The sequence below is a fragment of the Myotis brandtii genome, unplaced genomic scaffold (genome assembly GCF_000412655.1).
Source record: "Myotis brandtii unplaced genomic scaffold, ASM41265v1 scaffold681, whole genome shotgun sequence".
In the NCBI taxonomy this organism is placed as follows: domain Eukaryota; kingdom Metazoa; phylum Chordata; class Mammalia; order Chiroptera; family Vespertilionidae; genus Myotis; species Myotis brandtii.
The window spans coordinates 923,040-941,693 of NW_005370660.1; the positions used below are offsets into that span (position 1 = coordinate 923,040).

Here is an 18,654-nt window from a genome sequence, read left to right on the forward strand (position 1 = left end):
TAATGTAAATATCTGATATGCAGGATGGTCTTAGGCGACCCCTGTGAAAGGGTCGTTCTACCGCCAAAGGGGTCGCGATCCACAGGTTGAGAACCGCTGGGTTAGGGGCAATCAGGCAGGCAGGCAGGTGAGCGGTTGGGAGCCAGCAGTCCTGGATTGTGAGAGGGATGTCCGACTGCTACAGGGATCAGGCCTAACATTGTGTCCCTAAACCAGCAGTCGGACATCCCCTGAGGAGTCCCAGATTGGAGAGGGTGCAGGCTAGGCTGAAGGACACCCCCTCTCCCCTGCCCAGTACACAAATTTCATGCACCAGGTCTCTAGTATAGGATAAAAAACAAATGCATGCCCATTGCCTAATAAAGCATGCAAATTTTCTTCCGGAGAACAGATTTAAGTGTATAGTATTCTTCTACCAATAAAGAGGATTCAAAGATCTATTATATGAAATTAATATCAACCTATTTTATATGATACACAATCTATTATGTAATTTAGGTGCAATTAAATGAGAGTATGCAATAGTACAGTAATAATACTATCTATTTGAACCTGAGCAAAATTCTTCCCCATTTTTATTATTACAAGGTTCAGAATCATTGGGGGAGTTGAGAATTGGGACTTCTGAGGGAGAGTAGAGGAAGAATAGAATAAGGCTGCACCGAGTGCAGTTGAGTGCCTCTTGTTGCTGCGGTGAGCTTGCTGGTGGGACTTTGTTTTGTTATGTTTTACTTTATTTTTTTGGCTGATTGCATTTAGGGCACTGAGGTGAGAGCCTGTCATGACAGGAGTTCACAGAAGTTTCCAAACATTGTGTCCCTGAAGCTGCTGACTGCCAGGGGCGATGAAGGTGAAGGCAGGGAGGGTGGTGAGTGACACCCATTGAACCAGCAGTGCATATAGGTGGCTTAAATGGCTCCCTTCTCTGAACAGCTGCAAAGCCTTTCCATCTAGTTAATTGTTTTTACTTTTCCAGCAAGTTAGAATTAGAAGGCAACTATGGTAAGTGCTTTATCCAATGTGTTCACCTTTCTTTATACTCTGTTGACTTTGAAAGGAGAACAGACTCTACTTAAACATCTTGAGACATTATTTTGCTTTGCTGACCCTTCACGGTGGAATGCTCAATAACTTTTACCAGGCTATAACTTTCAGAAGTAAAAATAGGTTTTGAATTTTAGTATTATTGGCCAACATATCAGCTTTAGAGTCAGAATTGCAAGTTTATAGATGGGAGAAATCACCACCCCAGCCTCAGTTGATTATTAAATTTTCAACAAGTAATTCTATCCCTATTGAAAAGTAAAATATCTTGGATGCAGAGCAGCGATTATCAACCGGTGTGCGCAGGAATTTTTAAAACATGCAATAGCTGACAACTTAGTCAGGGGCACTGACCTCTTTTCCCTTAAATTGCCAAATAAAAAAATGACAGCAGCCAACACAATAGCCATCCAATGTGAATGAATCAAAATTATGCCTATTGTTTTGGTCAAAATCTTAGTAATTAGTTTATGTGTGCCATGAGATGAGCAAGGTTGACAATTATTGATGTGGAGTGAAAGCTCATATTTGAATCCAGTGGATACACATATTTGGCAAATTACATCAGTATCTGATAGTTCTGGTACTTTTATTCAGTGTTGTGGGTTGGAAAATGTCGTGAGAACCAGAAGCCACAGGACCTGTTTCTGTTCCTGGCTCTGTCCTCCCTTTCCGGGTGACACAAGGCCAATCATGCTGTGTGGTTACATTTCCTTCAAGCAAAGTGCAGTTGACCTACTTCCTTACCCACCTACCAGCGATGCTCTAAGGCAGTGGTTCTCAACCTTCCTAATGCCGCGACCCTCTAATACAGTTCCTCATGTTGTGGTGACCCCCAATTTCATTGTTACAAATTGAACATAATTAAAGCATAGTGATTAATCACAAAACAATATGTAATTATATATGTGTTTTCCGATGGTCTTAGGCGACCCCTGTGAAAGGGTCATTCAACCCCCAAAGGGGTCGAGACCCACAGGTTGAGAACCGCTGCTCTAAGGATAATACCTGAAAAACATGTTGATATTTGCAGGAAGCAATTGACATATTGCTTAATTTCTGAATCTTAGTTTTTAGTACAAATCAATAGCATTTGCACCTCCCTGTGTCCTAGTTTTTTGCTGGAAGTAAACTAATTTGAAATCTCCAGGATGAAGCCTAAACATTACGATATTATCTCCCTTGGATATAGTTCCTGTCGGTCATTTATGTTTAACACTTTCTCGCCAGTGGTTGCTGGTTTATAGTACAAAGAAATAGCATTTGCACCTCCCTATTTCCTAGTTTTGCTGGAAGTAAACTAATTTGAAATCCCCAGGATGAAGCCTAAACATTTAAGATATTATCTCCCTTGGATATAGTTCCTGTTGGTCATTTATGTTTAACACTTTCTCGCCAGTGGTTGCTGTGACTGCAGAATGCATTTAGACGAACACTAGTGCTGATATCTGCTAATCAACGAATTAGTTGACTCGTATCTGTGTTCATTGCTCTTATTAACTTTAACTGATGGACAATGCTTTTTTTTTCCCCCCTGAAGCTTGGGAAAGTGGTCAGAACAATTACAGATATAAGCTCTAATATGTTGCTTTTCTAAGCTCCCATAGATCATTGAATGTGATAACATATTCTAGTTAGGGCCACAATTAACGTTCCGTCAAATCAACCAGTCATTACTTAAGGACACAAGATTGGTTATATGATAACTTAGAGAGTGTATCATGTATGGGAGACCAGGGTATATCTCTTCCATAGAGTGACATAAGTTGAGACTGAAAGAATGAAGAGGAATTAAAAAGATCAGGAATGAGGGAAGCACCGCAGGCAGGCAGTGTAGAGGCTCAGAGGTGAGAAAGAAGTAGGCCTGTTTGAGAAATGGGACGAGGCCTATGTGGCCGGACCCTGTGAATAGGGAGAGAGTGGCCTGAGGTATGTGGAGGCTAAAAAAATTTTCCTCCCACCTTCTAAGTTCTTCCAGCTGGACTACTACTCAAATTAACAGAGTCAGATTAACAGGATAAAATGCCCAAAATTTATTATACAAATGCATATTCAAGGTGCCATAAGAATGAGACCAGAAATGCATTGGGCAGTTGAGGCTTATATGTCATTACGGACAAAGGAGAAAGGGAGCAGGAGTCTGCAGTTTCAAAGGGGAGATAGCCAACTTACTGGTAGCCAATACAGAACTGACTCTGTGATGAAAAAATTCCTGCTTGGCCCTGGCTGGCGTGGCTCATCCCACCCATGGAAGGGCTGCTGATTCAATTCGCGATCAAGGCACATGCCAGGGTTGCAGGCTCGATCCCCAGTAGGGAGCATGCAAGAGACAGGCATTTGGTCGTTTCTCCCTCTCCCTTCCTCTCTCTAAAAATCAATGAAAAAATCTTAAAAATAAAAATTCCTGCTGGTTAACCCAGAAACAGTGAGACACATGGGGGTGGGGTTGGGGGAGGATCTAGCTACCAGGACCCTTGGATCTTCCCTGTCTATGCTAAGGTGAATATGCTAAGATTCCTTTCCAGGGGCAGGCTTTCTGTCTGAATCTCCTAGGCAAGAAAGAGTGTGTGTGTGTGTGTGGGGGGGGGGGGGGGGGGGTTTTTTTGAGTCTCTTGTTTCTTAATAAGCAGCTTAAAACCAATATCCCAAAAGGCACATTTTGAGGAGGCAAACCTTTGGTTCCATTCAGGTGGATAGGACCCAGATAATTCATGGCCTTTTTGCTATGATAGGATTTAAGATTTTGAATGTGCACTGGGGAGCCATGGCAGAGGGTTTTAAGCAAGGAAGTGACAAGACAAAATTGGCAGGTAGAAAAGATCTCTGTGGCTGATGGAATAGAGTGAGAAGAGGACTGGACTGGGCTCTGTGAGTGCCAATATTTGGAGATTGAGAAGGAACAGTCCTAGAACTTGGAGGAAAATCAGGAAGAAGGTGACTCTGAGGCCAAAATAAGATCACTTTCAGTAAGAGGCAAGTGTGGACAGTGTCTAATTGCCTGGAGTCAGGTAGATGAGGATCGAAAAGTAGCCAGTGGATTTGGCAGAAAGAAGGCGATTGGTGGCTTTTGTTAGCAATTTGGGTGGCATTGTTCAGAAAGAGTCAAATTGGAATAGGTTGGAGAGTGTCCAAAGAGAAAGCTATCATTCTAAGAAGTTGGGAAGAGACTTTGAGAAATGGATGAAAACTTTTAGCCTTTTCCTCTATGTGCTCTATTACACGTAAACAATGAAAACACTTATCTTTGTTATAGAATTTTTAGGGCTAGAAAGGATCTTAGAGAGAATTTTAGCTCAACTTTCTCACCGTACTGATGGATTGATGAGCCCTGGAGGGGTTCAAGTAATTTTCTTGTAGTGATACTAATAGTAATGAAGTTGAAAGAAAATAAAGAAAAAGAAAGGGTGTTGGAAGAGCTTATGAAATAGTGAGAGAGAAGGAAGTCACAAGCCAGGCCGGCCTCGTCATTGACTGACTGCAGGTGATGAGTGGGAGGACAGTGTCACAGCCAGAACGTCTTCATATTGTGGGGCAGTTGATGCAGCTGAAGGTTGTGGATTCAGAGAATTATTTTTTTTATTGATTTGAAACAGAGAAGCATCGATTTATTATTCCATTTATCCATGCATTCTTTGGTTGATTCTTCCAGGGTTGTGGTTTTATACTTGCCATTCTGTGTAGAAAGAAATATTTTCAGAGAATTTCTGAGCCCCTTTTTTTTTCTTCTAAATAACTAGGTAATTACTAACTTGAAAGGACTTTTTTATTTATTTATTTTTTTGGCTTTGCTTTGGAGACCCTGGAAGATGGGAGGAGTGGTGATGGGCTGTTACCATGGTAGTAGGACAGTGGGAAAAGGTAACTGTATATATCTAAGACCTCAAAGAGTCCCAGTCTCTACATCATTAACTCCGTATTTGGCTTTCGTTGGTTCACTGGTAAATGAAGAGGTTGAATTCGGTGATGTTGAAAGTCATTTCAACTCTGAAAGTGTGACTAGGTGCTGTTGTGTCAGTGAATGCCATTCTTTTTTTATATGGAAACCCATAGAAATGAAGATTCTGGGATTGGGTTTAAGGAGGCTAATTTAAATCTCTCGTAGCACTCTTCCTAATTCTGGTCATTGTTTTAGCCTTTGGACATTATCCATGTCTTGCCTATATTACAGGTATGTGAGAGGAGGAAATGATGTGAGTAATATTAAGTGTCTGATACCTGATTAGCCGTGAGTGCATTAACTGTGTGGTGGATTATCTGTTTATAGTCACTAAAGACTGTTCTTCCTGTTGCCCAGCCACAGCTTAGGCCAGTGCTAAGGGGAAGCCATACAGAGTCGGAGATGGACATTGTGGTTAGGATGAGAGTGTGAATTTGTGCTTGTGCATTTAGGTGTCTCTCTAAGCTGCTTCTCTGGCGGCAATAGCAAATCCAGTTATCAATGACCATTGGATTAGCCCTACTTCCCATGCAGTTGTGCAAATCGTGACCACGAGAGAAAGAATGGAAACTGTCAGTTCTCTGTGTTTGGCTCACAGGTGGATTTTGTCTGACTGAATGTGTACTGTGCATTAAACTCTGCCAGTTCTTTTGGGGTTCTGGGGTGTCAGGGTGAGTGTCACTCTCCTGCTGTTGGGTGGGCCCTCTTTGCTCTTAGCACCACCCTGCCTGGCATTGGCTTTCCTAGACCTTTTGGCTCCACTCTGCTGTGTTCAGTCAAGTACAAGGACCAGCAGACCTGGTGCTTGGGAGTTGGCACTCTCTGTGTGGAAGCTCCAGGGGAGACCATACCCAGGGGCAGGTGGAGGCTGCCAGGCCCTTGCTTCTGGGCCAGGTGAGGGAAGGCTGAGTTCATGGAAGGTGTCGCTCTGTTGAACAGTTAGATTCTGTATAATGAGTGCAATTGCTGAGGGAGGGATGGGTTTGACTTGGCCTAACTGTCTGTTCTGTCCTGCTCAGGGTGAATGCCACGGATTGCCTTTGCTAGAGAACAGAGGGAGTTTACAGTTAGTATTAGGGCTGGAGGAGGGTGGCAGTCAGGAGAAATGGTGCTTTGTTTTACCCCTTTAGAATGGGAAGGGAGAAATAGGATCAACACTTACAGGGCACCTTTGTGTATCAGACACAGTGGAAGACACTTTGTTGACATCATTTGATTTGGATTGTCTATAAAAATCTCTCTCTCTCCCTGTATATATATCCCTGTAAAGGACATTATATAGATTGATCACTGAGCAGAATAGTTATATTTCTTTAAAATATTCACCGATTCCTACTTTTTATAGTGCTGGTCAGTTTTGCCTCTATTATAAGCTATTAGTAATGGAAACTGTATTGAAACCTTAACTTTAGTGTGTAGTTTTAGTGTCCTCACTTTTACCTAAAGACTTTAGAACCATTTTACTTAAAAATGATCACTTAAAAGTCAGGTGCAACCCTGACCAGTTTGGCTCCGTGGATAGAGCGTCGGCCTGCGGACTGAAGGGTCCCAGGTTCGATTCCGGTCAAGGGCATGTACCTCGGTTGCGGGCATATCCCCAGTGAGGGGTGTGCAGGAGGCAGCTGATCAATGTTTCTCTCTCATCGATGTCTCTAACTCTCTATCCCTCTCTCTTCCTCTCTGTAAAAAAATCAATAAAATATATTTTAAAAAAAGTCAGGTGCAACTCTGGCCAGAGTTGCTGAGTGGTTAGAATGTCGGCCCATCACCAAAGGGTTGTGGGTTTGATTCCTGGTCAAGGGCATATATCTGGGTTGCGGGTTTGTTTCTTGCCTCTGGATGGGGGCATGTGCTGGAGGCAACCAGTCGATCTCTCTCCCTCCCTCTCTCACCCCCTCTTCCTCCCCCCCGCTTTCTTCCACTCTCTCTGAAAAGCAGTGGAAAAAAATCCTCTGGTGAGGAAAAAAAAAAGTCAGGTGTAGCTGTTTGTTTTTCTAGAGATTGTTATCATCATTATAATCATCATTACATATTAAATATTAAAAGTACTCTGCTCAGTAAACACCAGTAGCAAGTTGAGATTCCTTATCAGTCTTGCCTGGGGAACCTCAGGTCACCTTAAGGATTTCTGAGAGGCTTTCAGTGAATAAAATCCCTATGCAAGTCAGTGGGAAGAAAAGTATTTCCCTGTTTTTCATAGCTTTTACCATTTATTTCCTTGCATGCCTGAGCCTAAGGGGAATTGGTAGCATTAATATTAAAGTATTCAGCATTCAGAATTATCTGTAAATAAATTACATATGTAATTATCTGTTAATAAACATAAGCATTTTTTTTCTATGTGAAAGGTTGCCTTTATCCAAAATATAAAAATAGAAATCATCTTTTGTCCTGAGGAGTGATGTATGTTTGGAGTGTGGACCCTCCTGCAAGCATTTCATCAGCTGACTTGCCCCTGTTAACTGCAGAATTACTGCACGCCTTTTGAAGGTTTTTTTTTTTCATGAGCTGGACTTAATGCCCAAGTAAATTAGCAGTGTTACTTTGACTATAGCCTCTTAGAGCTGTTTATGGACACTCATATGGATTTGTGAATAATAAGCTAACAGATTATTTATATTTCATTTATTAAAATGTTTAGGATTATACATACTGATCTATTTCTTATTATATAAAGTGCCAAACACATAATCTCTGTGGCATCTGGACTTATACTGTAATTCTGTTTAAGGATTTTTAGGCATGTACTTCTACAAAATCTTTGAGATTTATTTGGCCCAAGAAGTAAAGTATTTATAACATCTTTTTAAAAATTTTTTATTGATATTTTACAGAGAGGAAGGGAGAGGGATAGAGAGTTAGAAACATCGATGAGAGAGAAACATCGACCAGCTGCCTCCTGCACACCTCCTACTGGGGATGTGCCTGCAACCAAGGTACATGCCCTTGACCGGAATCGAACCTGGGACCTTTCAGTCCACAGGCCGACGCTCTATCCACTGAGCCAAACCGGTTTGGCTATAACATCTTTTTTTTATAACCTATCACTCATTCAGGGTCTTTGCCTCTTCTACATTTTTCTTTTCATAATTAAAAAGAAATAATAAATGCTCTTAATATTGCTTCCCTTCCCTATATCCTTTCTTTTTAATTTTTATTTAATTTGTTATTTTTTCCTTATTGATTAAGGTATTACATATGTGTCCTTATCCCCTCATTGTCCCCCCATCTACCAACCCCCTGCTCATGCCCTCACCTCCCTGGAGTCTGTGTCCATTGGTTATGCTTATATGCATGCATACAAGTCCTTTGGTTGATCTTTCCCATACATTCCCTCTGAGGTGTGAGCATCTGATCAATGCTTCTCTATCTCTGGATCTGTTTTTGTTCATCAGTTTATGTTGTTCATTATATTCCACAAATGAGTGAAATCACGTGATATTTATCTTTCTCTGACTGACTTATTTCGCTTAGCATAATATAATGCTCTCCAGGTCCATCCATGCTGTTGCAAATGGTAGGAGTTCCCTCCTTTTTACAGCAGCATAGTATTCCCTTGTGTAGATGTACCACGATTTTTAGATTTTTTAGAGAGAGTGGTAAGGCACCATTCCTTTCATTATTTTGTTAATCAAATTGTTCCCATTTGGGCAGTATGAACCCTTTCAAGTTGACATCTTGTTCCTTGACATCCCCCTGCTGTTTTTGAGCACTTCTTATTTTTTGGCAAAATGGAGTTTCTAGTTTCATCTTGTATTTGTTCTGCACCAGCTTGATCATTTCTTCAAGGAACCCCAATTCCTTATTTTAATTGAGTTCAGTTTATGAAATTTTCTTTTGTGCTGTGTCTAAGAAATCTTTATCCAATATAGATATTTTCCCCTTATAGTTTCCCAGTTTTAATTTTTATATTTAGGTCTATGACCCATTTTGAGTTAACTTTTTTTGTGGTATGAGGTATGGATTCAAGTTTATTTTACATACAGATATTTAATTTTCCCATCATATTGTTAGAAAGCCTACAGCATTGCCTTTGTGAAATGATCAGTTATCCATGTACATCGGGAGGTTTGTTTCTGGGCTCTCTGTTTTGTTCTATTGATCTATTTGTCTGTCTTTATGCCAATACCACTCTGAGTCTGTATATCAATGTCAAAAGGTCTTATGACAGGAAAACAACAGGAAAGATGTTCTGCAGGGAATTCTTATGTTTAACTGTAGAATTGAATTTAATGATGGGGATAAGGTATGACAAAGTAGTATGTACTTGTTACATGCTCTGACAATGTAGGTATAATACAAATATTCAGGAACTTAAGGCACGCCGAGCTCAAAAGGTTTGCCATCACTGCCCTAGGAGCTGTATCAGTAAAGATATTGCTTCAGCACATGTCTGAAATTTTGCTGCCTTTGGATTCCTCTAATATTTTTATGGTTTCCCATTGTATGTTTAAGTCCTTTCTCGATTTTGAATTTATTTCTGTGTATGGTGTAAATTGGTGGTCTACTTTCATTTTTTTTTTCAAAATTTGTCCAATTTTCCCAGCACCATTTATTGAAGAGACTGTCTTGACTCCATTGTATGTTCTTGCCTATATCCTTCTTGGCAATAGCCATACCAGACATTAGGAATCTTGGAGTAAGACTAAGTTACTTTTTTTTTTTTAAAATATATTTTATTGATTTTTTTTTTTTTACAGAGAGGAAGGGAGAGAGATAGAGAGTTAGAAACATCGATGAGAGAGAAACATCGATCAGCTGCCTCCTGCACATCTCCTACTGGGGATGTGCCGGCAACCAAGGTACATGCCCTTGACCGGAATCGAACCTGGGGCCTTTCAGTCCACAGGCCGACGCTCTATCCACTGAGCCAAACCGGCTTCGGCAAGACTAAGTTACTTTAGTTAAGCCAGGGAAGGCAGTACTTGTTATATTTTGGGAATATTGCTGATTAGGTCTAAAAAGAATGATATAAAGTGCCAGGTGTTGTGGAATCTTTGCTTTAAACTAGAGAGAAAAGAAATTCAGTTGATAACAGAAAGAGCAATACTGTGGATAAAAATGAAATTTGGAATATCTCTCTGTTTAGGGATGTATGTAGGAAGCTGAGGGTATGGGTTTGCTGGGGTGATTGTGGGGGTCTAATCCATAGGCCAGAAACCCACTTCCCTCACAGTCACCCAGCCATCTCCATCCTCCTCCCCAGGACTGTCATCTCAGGTTGTAAAAAGTATTTATATGCTGCTTTATTCCAAACAGGTGAGTGTGGAGGGAAAATAATGATTGCAAGTTTAGAAGAGTGAGGTTAGGGTATAAAATGCCTGTCATGAAACTCTGCCTGCCCACTACAGGTTGGCCCGAGATTTGTCTCTATTTCTAGCAGTCAGCGTGACGAAGGACACATAATCAGTGGGAAGACTGATAGTGTAAATGTAGTATGTATTACAACAAAACAAAACACCGCCACAGCAGTGACGAAGTGCTCCCTGGTCTTGATTGACACCTGAGAGAGAGTTCTGTGGGGCTTTATGCCTTCACCGGTGACAATATCCTTGACTTCCCTGAACCTTGGATTCCTCGCTTGTACAGTGTGGATAATAGCAGTATTTAATTCAGGCAGTTTTGAGGACTGCATGAAGTAATCGGTATGAGACTTAGCCAGAAGCTGGCATGTTTGTAAGTACCCAAAAAATGGTTTCTATCATCTTATGTACTGTAAACACGGCACCATGTTTCCTAAAGGCGCCAATAGATCTGTCTTGCAGGTAGAGGCATATGTTGTTAAGCACCCAGTCCTCCAGACTGGGGTTTGCCCCTGGTAAACCCCATTTCTGGTTTGATGGGTTTAATTTTACAAAGTCTTAAATCCTCCTTGGTAGCAAAGCGGGTGTCTGTGAAAGCCCACTGGGATGACTCCCGGGTGGTGAGGGGCAAGGGTGCTCTGGTGGCTGCACGCACGACAGCAACTATCAGTGACGTCAGTTTAGAAATATCTGAGGCGTTCGGAGAACTGCACACGATAGCTTCACAGCACTTCATCTTGCAGCTGAGGTGGAGCAGGTGAGGATGGGGCGGGCCAAGGATCACCTGGCTAATTTCTGACATTCAGAGATAACCCTGAAAGCCATGTTTACTTCCCAGTAGCGCTGGCTGTGGGGTGGATTCTGAGATATTCCCGAGACATGTAGAGTTTCTGGGGAATTTGTACCATCTGTCCGAGAAAGGCATGCGGGGTATGTATTTGAACACATGAAACCAAGGCCACTGCCAAGTCAAGGACTGGGTGCTCTTTAACTCACACCTAAATTCTAGTAATTTTACTTTACAAAATTTTGAGGAGCAAGAACGGAGCCTTTATTTTAATAACATTTTAAATAATCACCTTTTCCCTGTGAGTTATTGTTATTTTAAAATGTTTCCTTCTTTTTACACTATCTTTGGAAACATTTTTAGAGAGAAGTGTTTGTGTGTGTGTGTGTGTGTTTAACCTAAAATTTCCTGGTAAGTTTAGCAGATAACTGTCCTTGATTCTTTGAGTGTCTTACTGTTTTGTAGACTCTTGCTGGGTAGGAAAGCTTGTCTGTCACGTTTCTCATTTTCATTTTACATGTAAATAATTCTACACCTTCAACCTTTATGGCTTTTCTGAGAATTTGCTGTCTTCTTTTTGTTTTGTTGTTGTTAATCCTTACCTGATGATGTTTTCCCATTGGTTGTTAGAGAAAGTAGAAGGGAGAGAGACAGAGAAACATCGGTGTGAGAGAGATACATGGATTGGTTGCCTCCTGCATGCACTCTGACCAGGGCCAGGGAATCTGCAACCAAGTACGTGCCCTTGACAGGAACGGAACCTGGGACCCTTCAGTCTGCAGGCTGACACTCTATCCACGGAGCCACACTGGCTAGGGCTTTGAGAGTTGTCATTTTGAAAATAGCCACCCATCTTCAGGATCTATCTCTGAGACAAGTACAGACATTCCAATGAAAATAAATACTGAGATCCACCTACAGTAATCTTATCAACAATAGCCTGTTTCCATCAGTGATGCTGCTCCTGTGGACCCTGAAGACAGGTATTCTGTGGGGGTGGTAAGACTGTTTATGTTCCAGCTCATTCTCCTTCTGGCATTTTTGTTACTTAGCACATCCAGCTTATGAAGTATGTGGTCCTCCCCTTGAGAAAGCATACCTAGCCCTCTCTTCCCTCCCGCGCCCCCCCCCCCCATCAAAGCGAGGCTGTCCTTACCCTCTTCTCAAAGAAGCTGAGGTGGAGAGAGGTCAGGAAGTAGTTGATGAAACACAGGCGCTGTCCCTGAGTTCCTAAAGGTTTGCCTCACCTCGGGACCATGCTCCTTTGCCTCTATCTGAACACAAGTCAGAGCAGGAAGTTTCAGGTACCAGGAATGTGCAAGAGGAAAGGAAGATGCTTTGAGGTTTGGATTGCTCAGCTCAGGGCCATGACTTCCTCTGGCCACTCTTGGAAAGGCGTACCTTCCTCACTCCGGGGATGTGGGTTTTTACTGTGCTGTGAGGATCCCCACAAACAATTCATAGCCTCGCGGGTGCCAGAGCGCTGTAGCTTCCCAGAGGCCACCACTGAGACTACCAAACGCGCCTGAGTGGCTGTACAGGATGGAGTGACAGCCGAGAGTAACTGCAAATGGTCAGGAGGGGTCTTTTTTTAGAATTGGTGGAAATGTTCTCAATTGGATAATGGTGTGGCTGCACAACTCTGTAAACATACGAAAAACCACTGGATTGTACTCTTCCACCTTGTGAGTTTTATGACATGTGCATTATACCTCAGTAAAGCAGATAATAAAAATGCCTGAAATTTGGGCTGTCTTGAAAGGAACCATGTTTCAGAGCCAGTACACCTGTCTGAAAGTGTGTGACAGAGTGGGTGGGGGAGGCGTCTGAGGCAGGCGCTGGAGGAAATGGGACCAGCAGAATCTTACTCATGAGCCAGGGAGGAGGCCTGGGATCAAAATGGGAATAAAACGGCACCGTTTTTGCCCTGACCGGTTTGGCTCAGTGGATGGAACGTCGGCCTGTGGACTGGAGGGTCCCAGGTTCGATTCCAGTCAAGGGCATGCATGTACCTTGGTTGTTGCGGGCACGCCGGTGGGGGGTGTGCAGGAGGTGGCTGATCGATGTTTCTAACTCTCTATCCCTCTCTCTTCCTCTCTGTAAAAAATCAATAAAAATATATTTTAAAAAAATGGCACCGTTTTTGTGGTGACGACAACTCAAATTAGGTTCCAGAAGGTAAGTACATTGCTTTCTATGAAAACTCACTTTCTGAATAGCTCCAAATCTTTCATTTGGTGAACAACAGCAACACTTTATAGTCAGAAATCTTACCTTGAAGTCGTTATCAGCCCAAATAAGAGTGTCTTGTCAATGATTCATCAGGTGTACTATACAGATTTGTATAAATAGATTACTAAATGTTTCCGAACAGCATCGATATAACTAATGTAGCTTAATTGCCATTTTTTGCTTGTTGTTATTTAGTAGGATGTAGATAATAGTTAATGTGACAGGTTTTAAAAAATTTTCCAACTTACTTTTTTTACGGTGTTTTCCGAATTCCGGAATGAAGGCGACTAAGCTTTCAGTGTTTGCTTGACTCAAGAAATCGGTTGGCTTTGCTTACATATATTGTGTGAAACTTCAGATAAAGCTGCAGGACTCCCTCTGTAACTGGAGCGCAGGAAACAATTGACACTGTTACTTAATTCACATTGTTTCTGAGACATTTCCTACTTTCCCATGAGAACAATTTGCTTGCAGATGGTTAGACATGATACATTTCTCCTTGGTACCGGTTCTGTGAGGAGAATTTCATGGTGCTTTGTAGTAGTTGAGTTAGTATGTGTGTCTGTGTGTTTGTGTGTGTGTGTTGCTGGGGGCAGGTTCATGCTTTATCCATATAGATGCCTCCAACTTCATTCCACGTAGCAAATGTTTTCTTTTGAATGCTAGCCCATTCACTCCAGGTTCTACATTCCTTAGTCGGAACCTCTTTCTTGAAGGAGCATAGAATTGTTTTAATCCTTCCAGTTTAAGGAAACACCCCTGTGAATTATGGTGTTTTAAGATATGCTGAATGAGTTCCTGGGGAAGGTGGTTCACAGCAGTTTAACTCAGCCCTACTGCATGTTCAAGTATTACATACATGTAGGTGTGTGTGATGTTGTCTGGGGCACTGTAAAGTGGTCATCAAGGAATGATTCCAGAATGGGAGAGCAAATCCATACATGAGATACTCTAATTAGAAGTTTAAAAAAACCAAAGTTTTTGCATTACTTCCAAAAATAGTGGTTCCCACATCCAGGAGTTATGTGGGATATAAAGTGAAAGTAAAAGTTTCCCAATTAAAAAAAAAAAGACGTGGAACGTTGAGTTCCCTTTCTTCTGTCTTATCAGATTTTGTTAAAATAATACCGCTTGTCAGTTTTGCAGCTCCATCCATCCAGGGAGCTGAAAGCACTTCACAATCTTTTCTCCTCATGCCCTTCTCTTCAAGGCAATTTTGGCTGGGCTGGGTTTATTTTTATCATTGCAACAACCAGTTTTTAGAAACTTTTGGAAACGAAAAAAGAAAAATGAGAATGGCACTGTAGCTGACATTCATTTTAGCTGCTGCCTCGTGTGAACATTTGAGTATTTCTAAAATCTTCTCTCCAAGCATGTTGTATGTCTTATTTTTTCTCAGTTTGTCCCAGTTCTAAGTCTCTATTCTGCTGATTGGGTAAAAAAAAAATAATAAAAAAAGTTTTAGTGTAAAACCTTATCCCAGCAGAATGACTTCTTGAACTCTGAGTTAGATCTTTATTTTTTTGTAGCCTCAAGAGCTCCCTTTTCAGCATCCTGTTGAGTATAATCACAGGCTCAGGGGAGGTTAACACTGGAAGGGCCTCTGGGGTTGCCCAAGGTAAGTCTGTCATTATACGAATGATGAGCTTGAGGCCCAGAATGGTTAAAGGACATACTCAAGGTCGTAGAGGTCATTGATGGCAGAGGTCTGCCTAGAATCAAGGATTTCTGATTTCCAGTGTGGTATTCCTTTGGCTCTCCTAAATAAAAACTCGCCTATCTGGATAGAAACTAGAGAACACCCTCACAGAATCTTAGGGCCCACCAGCAGGTTGAACGACGCTCTGCTAACTGAAAATTGGAAGGAGATTTCATTTTTCTAGCTTGAACTTATTTGTCAAATATAGAATGGTAATGTTGAATTCATAGACTTTTTTTTTTCGGGGGGGATCTGTGGATTTTGTGCAGTTGATATGCAGCACAGAATGTGGTTTCCAATGGTGATTTGTGTACCTTCCTTTAGGCCACCACACCATCTACATTGGGGTCCATGTGCCGAAGAGCTATAGGAGAAGGAGACGACACAAGAGAAAGACGGGACACAAAGAAAAGAAGGAAAAGGAAAGAGTCTCTGAGAACTACTCAGACAAGTCTGACGTGGAAAACGCCGACGAGTCCGGCAGTAGCATCCTCAAGCCGCTCAGTGAGTACTCTGTGGGCGTGGCCGCCTCTCTGCCTCGCTCCTGCGGCCCGGGGAAAGGCACTTTTTAGGATCTTGTGGCTAATGCGAGGGGTGCAATCATAAGGAGATGGCCTCCTCTAAAGGGTCATGTCTGTGGAGATGCTTTTCTTGTCCTAGCAGGTTGTTCTAGGAGGCGATCTGAGTTGGTTGGAGAATATTTGACAAAGGTTAGGCATGGTTGTGTATCTTACATTTTGACTAGTGAAATAGGGCAGAGTATTAAAGATGCCATTTGACTACAGTAATCAACAGGAACTGAAAGGTCCTTAAAGAAATTTTTGGATCGTTTCTGCTTAGAAATAGGTTCCATTGAGACAGTAGGTCAAGATGGAAATTATATACTTATAACATATATATAATATATATATATATTATGTGTTACTTATATGATTCTAAGTGACATTTAACCAGGTCATGGGTTTGGCTGGTAATTTAAAAAGGAACAGTGGAAAAGCATCCTGTAAGTCATAGAAGAATGTAGAGTGGAGTGGCATAGCTCTTGAAATGTCGAACATATTAGATATCGTACTTTGGATAGAAGTGTTACTAAGAACAGAATAACAGGAGGTCAAAGAACACCCTTGGATTCAAGTCATAGGAGGACTGTGTGTTTAGGCGCATGTGTATGTTGCTTTTGTTTCTTTAGATGTGGGGAATATTTGGCTATCTGGGTAGCTGTGTCTGAAGCGAGAATGAGTATGTGCAGTAGAAGCGAGAAGCAGTAGAAACACATGCCAATTTGGGGAGATTCCCCAACAGGAGTTCCGTAGTGACAGCTTTTCACATTGGCAGAGCTCAGTTCATTCTTCATCTCTTTGCTACAGTGGCAGAAATATGGAACCTGCAATAAAATGCATTAGGGTGGCATGGATGCAGATCCAGTTCTGTCACTGCAGGTGACGAGAAGCCAAATTGGAGTGAACAGCTGAGGAGTGTTGAAAAGTGAGTTTATGGAGTTAAATTGAAGAGGGTGTGAAGTGCAGTGATGTGAATCTGTGAATTTGTGAGAGTCTCGCTATTGGAACTGAGCAGGTGGCTTGAAGCTATAGAGGCACCTGCTGAGAGGAGCAGTGCAGGTGGACCTCCTAAGTAAAGACAGACGTCCTGAGGAGAGTTTGGAGATGGACCACCACGCTACAACTTAAGGTGTTAGAATAAATGTGAGACTTAGGCGGGACCAGAGGGCAGGAGACAAGAGTTATGCACTTTTCATTGGAATGTTGGGAATCTGAAGGGAATCCTTCATATGTTGACTAAAAACAACTAAAAACGAAAAAACATGGGTACTGTTTCAAGTAAAGTCCTTGAAATGCTGATAAAAAAGGTCACAGTTAATAGTGTGGAGGAACAAAAGATAACATCCCTTTCCAAATAAATTACTGCTGTCTATCTTGATTTGCTATCTGTTTCGGCAAGGCCTGAGCCCGAATCACAGATACTCTTCCCAGTTTGTGTGTGTGTGTGTGTGTGTGTGTGTGTGTGTGTGTGTGATCTCTCTTTCTCTTTCCAAGTCATTTCCCATTCTGCAATTTAAGAACAAGAGTACATCATCACTATACATAATAAAAAGGGAGAGATGCTCTCTTAGACAAATGGGCCAATGAATTTTGAGATGATAATTATGTACCAGCTTTGTAAAGGAAAGGCAATGGAACAATGCCAGTAATACTGAAGTCAGTAATAGGGGATGAACTGATCAGAAAGGTAGTGAGTATCCGTATGTGTCTACCATGGGCGTACTGTTGCTTTCTGTGGCATTTGGGGACTAGTTTTGAGTACAGCATGTACGATAAGCAAGGTGTTCATTCTCGTTAGCTTCAGGTCTCCTTTCTGGGGAGTATTACATTATGTTGTATGCCTGGTTTCTGAAGGGATCATATGGAGAGGCCATTGTTAAGGACTTAATTGTTCAGAGATCATCATAAAATTATTTATAAATTTTCATTTTACAGTTAGTTATTTTCCTGCAAGTTTATAAGTTATGCACCATTCAATTCGGCATGAAGGTTCTCTTAGAAAGCATCGTATATTCCAGTGGTTCTCAACCTTCTGGCCCTTTAAATACAGTTCCTCATGTTGTGACCCAACCACAAAATTATTTTCGTTGCTACTTCATAACTGTAATGTTGCTACTGTTATGAATTGTAATGTAAATATCTGCTATGCAGGATGGTCTTAGGCGACCCCTGTGAAAGGGTCCTTTGACCGCCAAAGGGGTCGCGACCCACAGGTTGAGAACCGCTGGTATATTCTCTCCACTGCTTATTGTGGAGACTAGATGGACTGGTAGCTGGTTAATCTGGTGCAGTTCTATTTAAGATGTTACACTCATGTATTGAACAACATTTAACCCTATGATATGGGGAAGCTATAGGGCACTGGCACCAATATGACAATAACATTCTTTTATGGGAAAACTCATTTACTGAAATATCTGCCTAACGGTATGCCATTATTGGTTCTCAAGAACAGCCACACACAGTTTCTGTTATTGTTAGGTCTAGGCTTTTGGAGATACTTATGTCTATAATGTACCACAGCCCATAGACAAGATTCTTTTTGCGACCCCTGTGAAAGGGTCGTTTGACTGCCAAAGGGGTCGCGACCCACAGGTTGAGAACCGCTGGTATATTCTCTCCACTGCTTATTGTGGAGACTAGATGGACTGGTAGCTGGTTTATCTGGTGCAGTTCTATTTAAGATGTTACACTCATCTATTGAACGACATTTAACCCTATGATTTGGGGAAGCTATAGGGCACTGGCACCAATATGACAATAACATTCTTTTATGGGAAAACTCATTTACTGAAATATCTGCCTAGCGGTATGCCATTATTGGTTCTCAAGAACAGCCACACATAGTTTCTGTTATTGTTAGGTCTAGGCTTTTGGAGATACTTATGTCTATAATGTACCACAGCCCATAGACAAGATTCTTTTTTCCACCCCATTTAATATTTTTTTATTATTTATTTATTGTCTAAAGTTTTACATATGTCTCCTTTTTCCCTGATTGACACCCCCCCCCCCACCAGCCATTCCTACCCCGGGCAAGCCCTCACCACCCCAGTGTCTGTGTCCATTGGTTATGCTAATATGCATGCATA

At 41.6% G+C, this 18,654-nt stretch overlaps 1 protein-coding gene across 7 annotated transcripts in view; it reads left to right on the top strand.

Moving 5' to 3' along the window:
* The window catches only part of SLC4A4 (solute carrier family 4 (sodium bicarbonate cotransporter), member 4), a 311,607-nt gene that overhangs the window by 36,109 nt on the left and 256,844 nt on the right, over nt 1-18,654 (top strand). For all 7 annotated transcript variants that reach the window (XM_014529484.1, XM_005881630.2, XM_005881629.2 and 4 more), the window contains one exon: nt 15,327-15,506. In XM_014529484.1, coding sequence (XP_014384970.1) covers nt 15,327-15,506 — 180 coding nt within the window. The remainder of the gene's footprint in view (nt 1-15,326; nt 15,507-18,654) is intronic.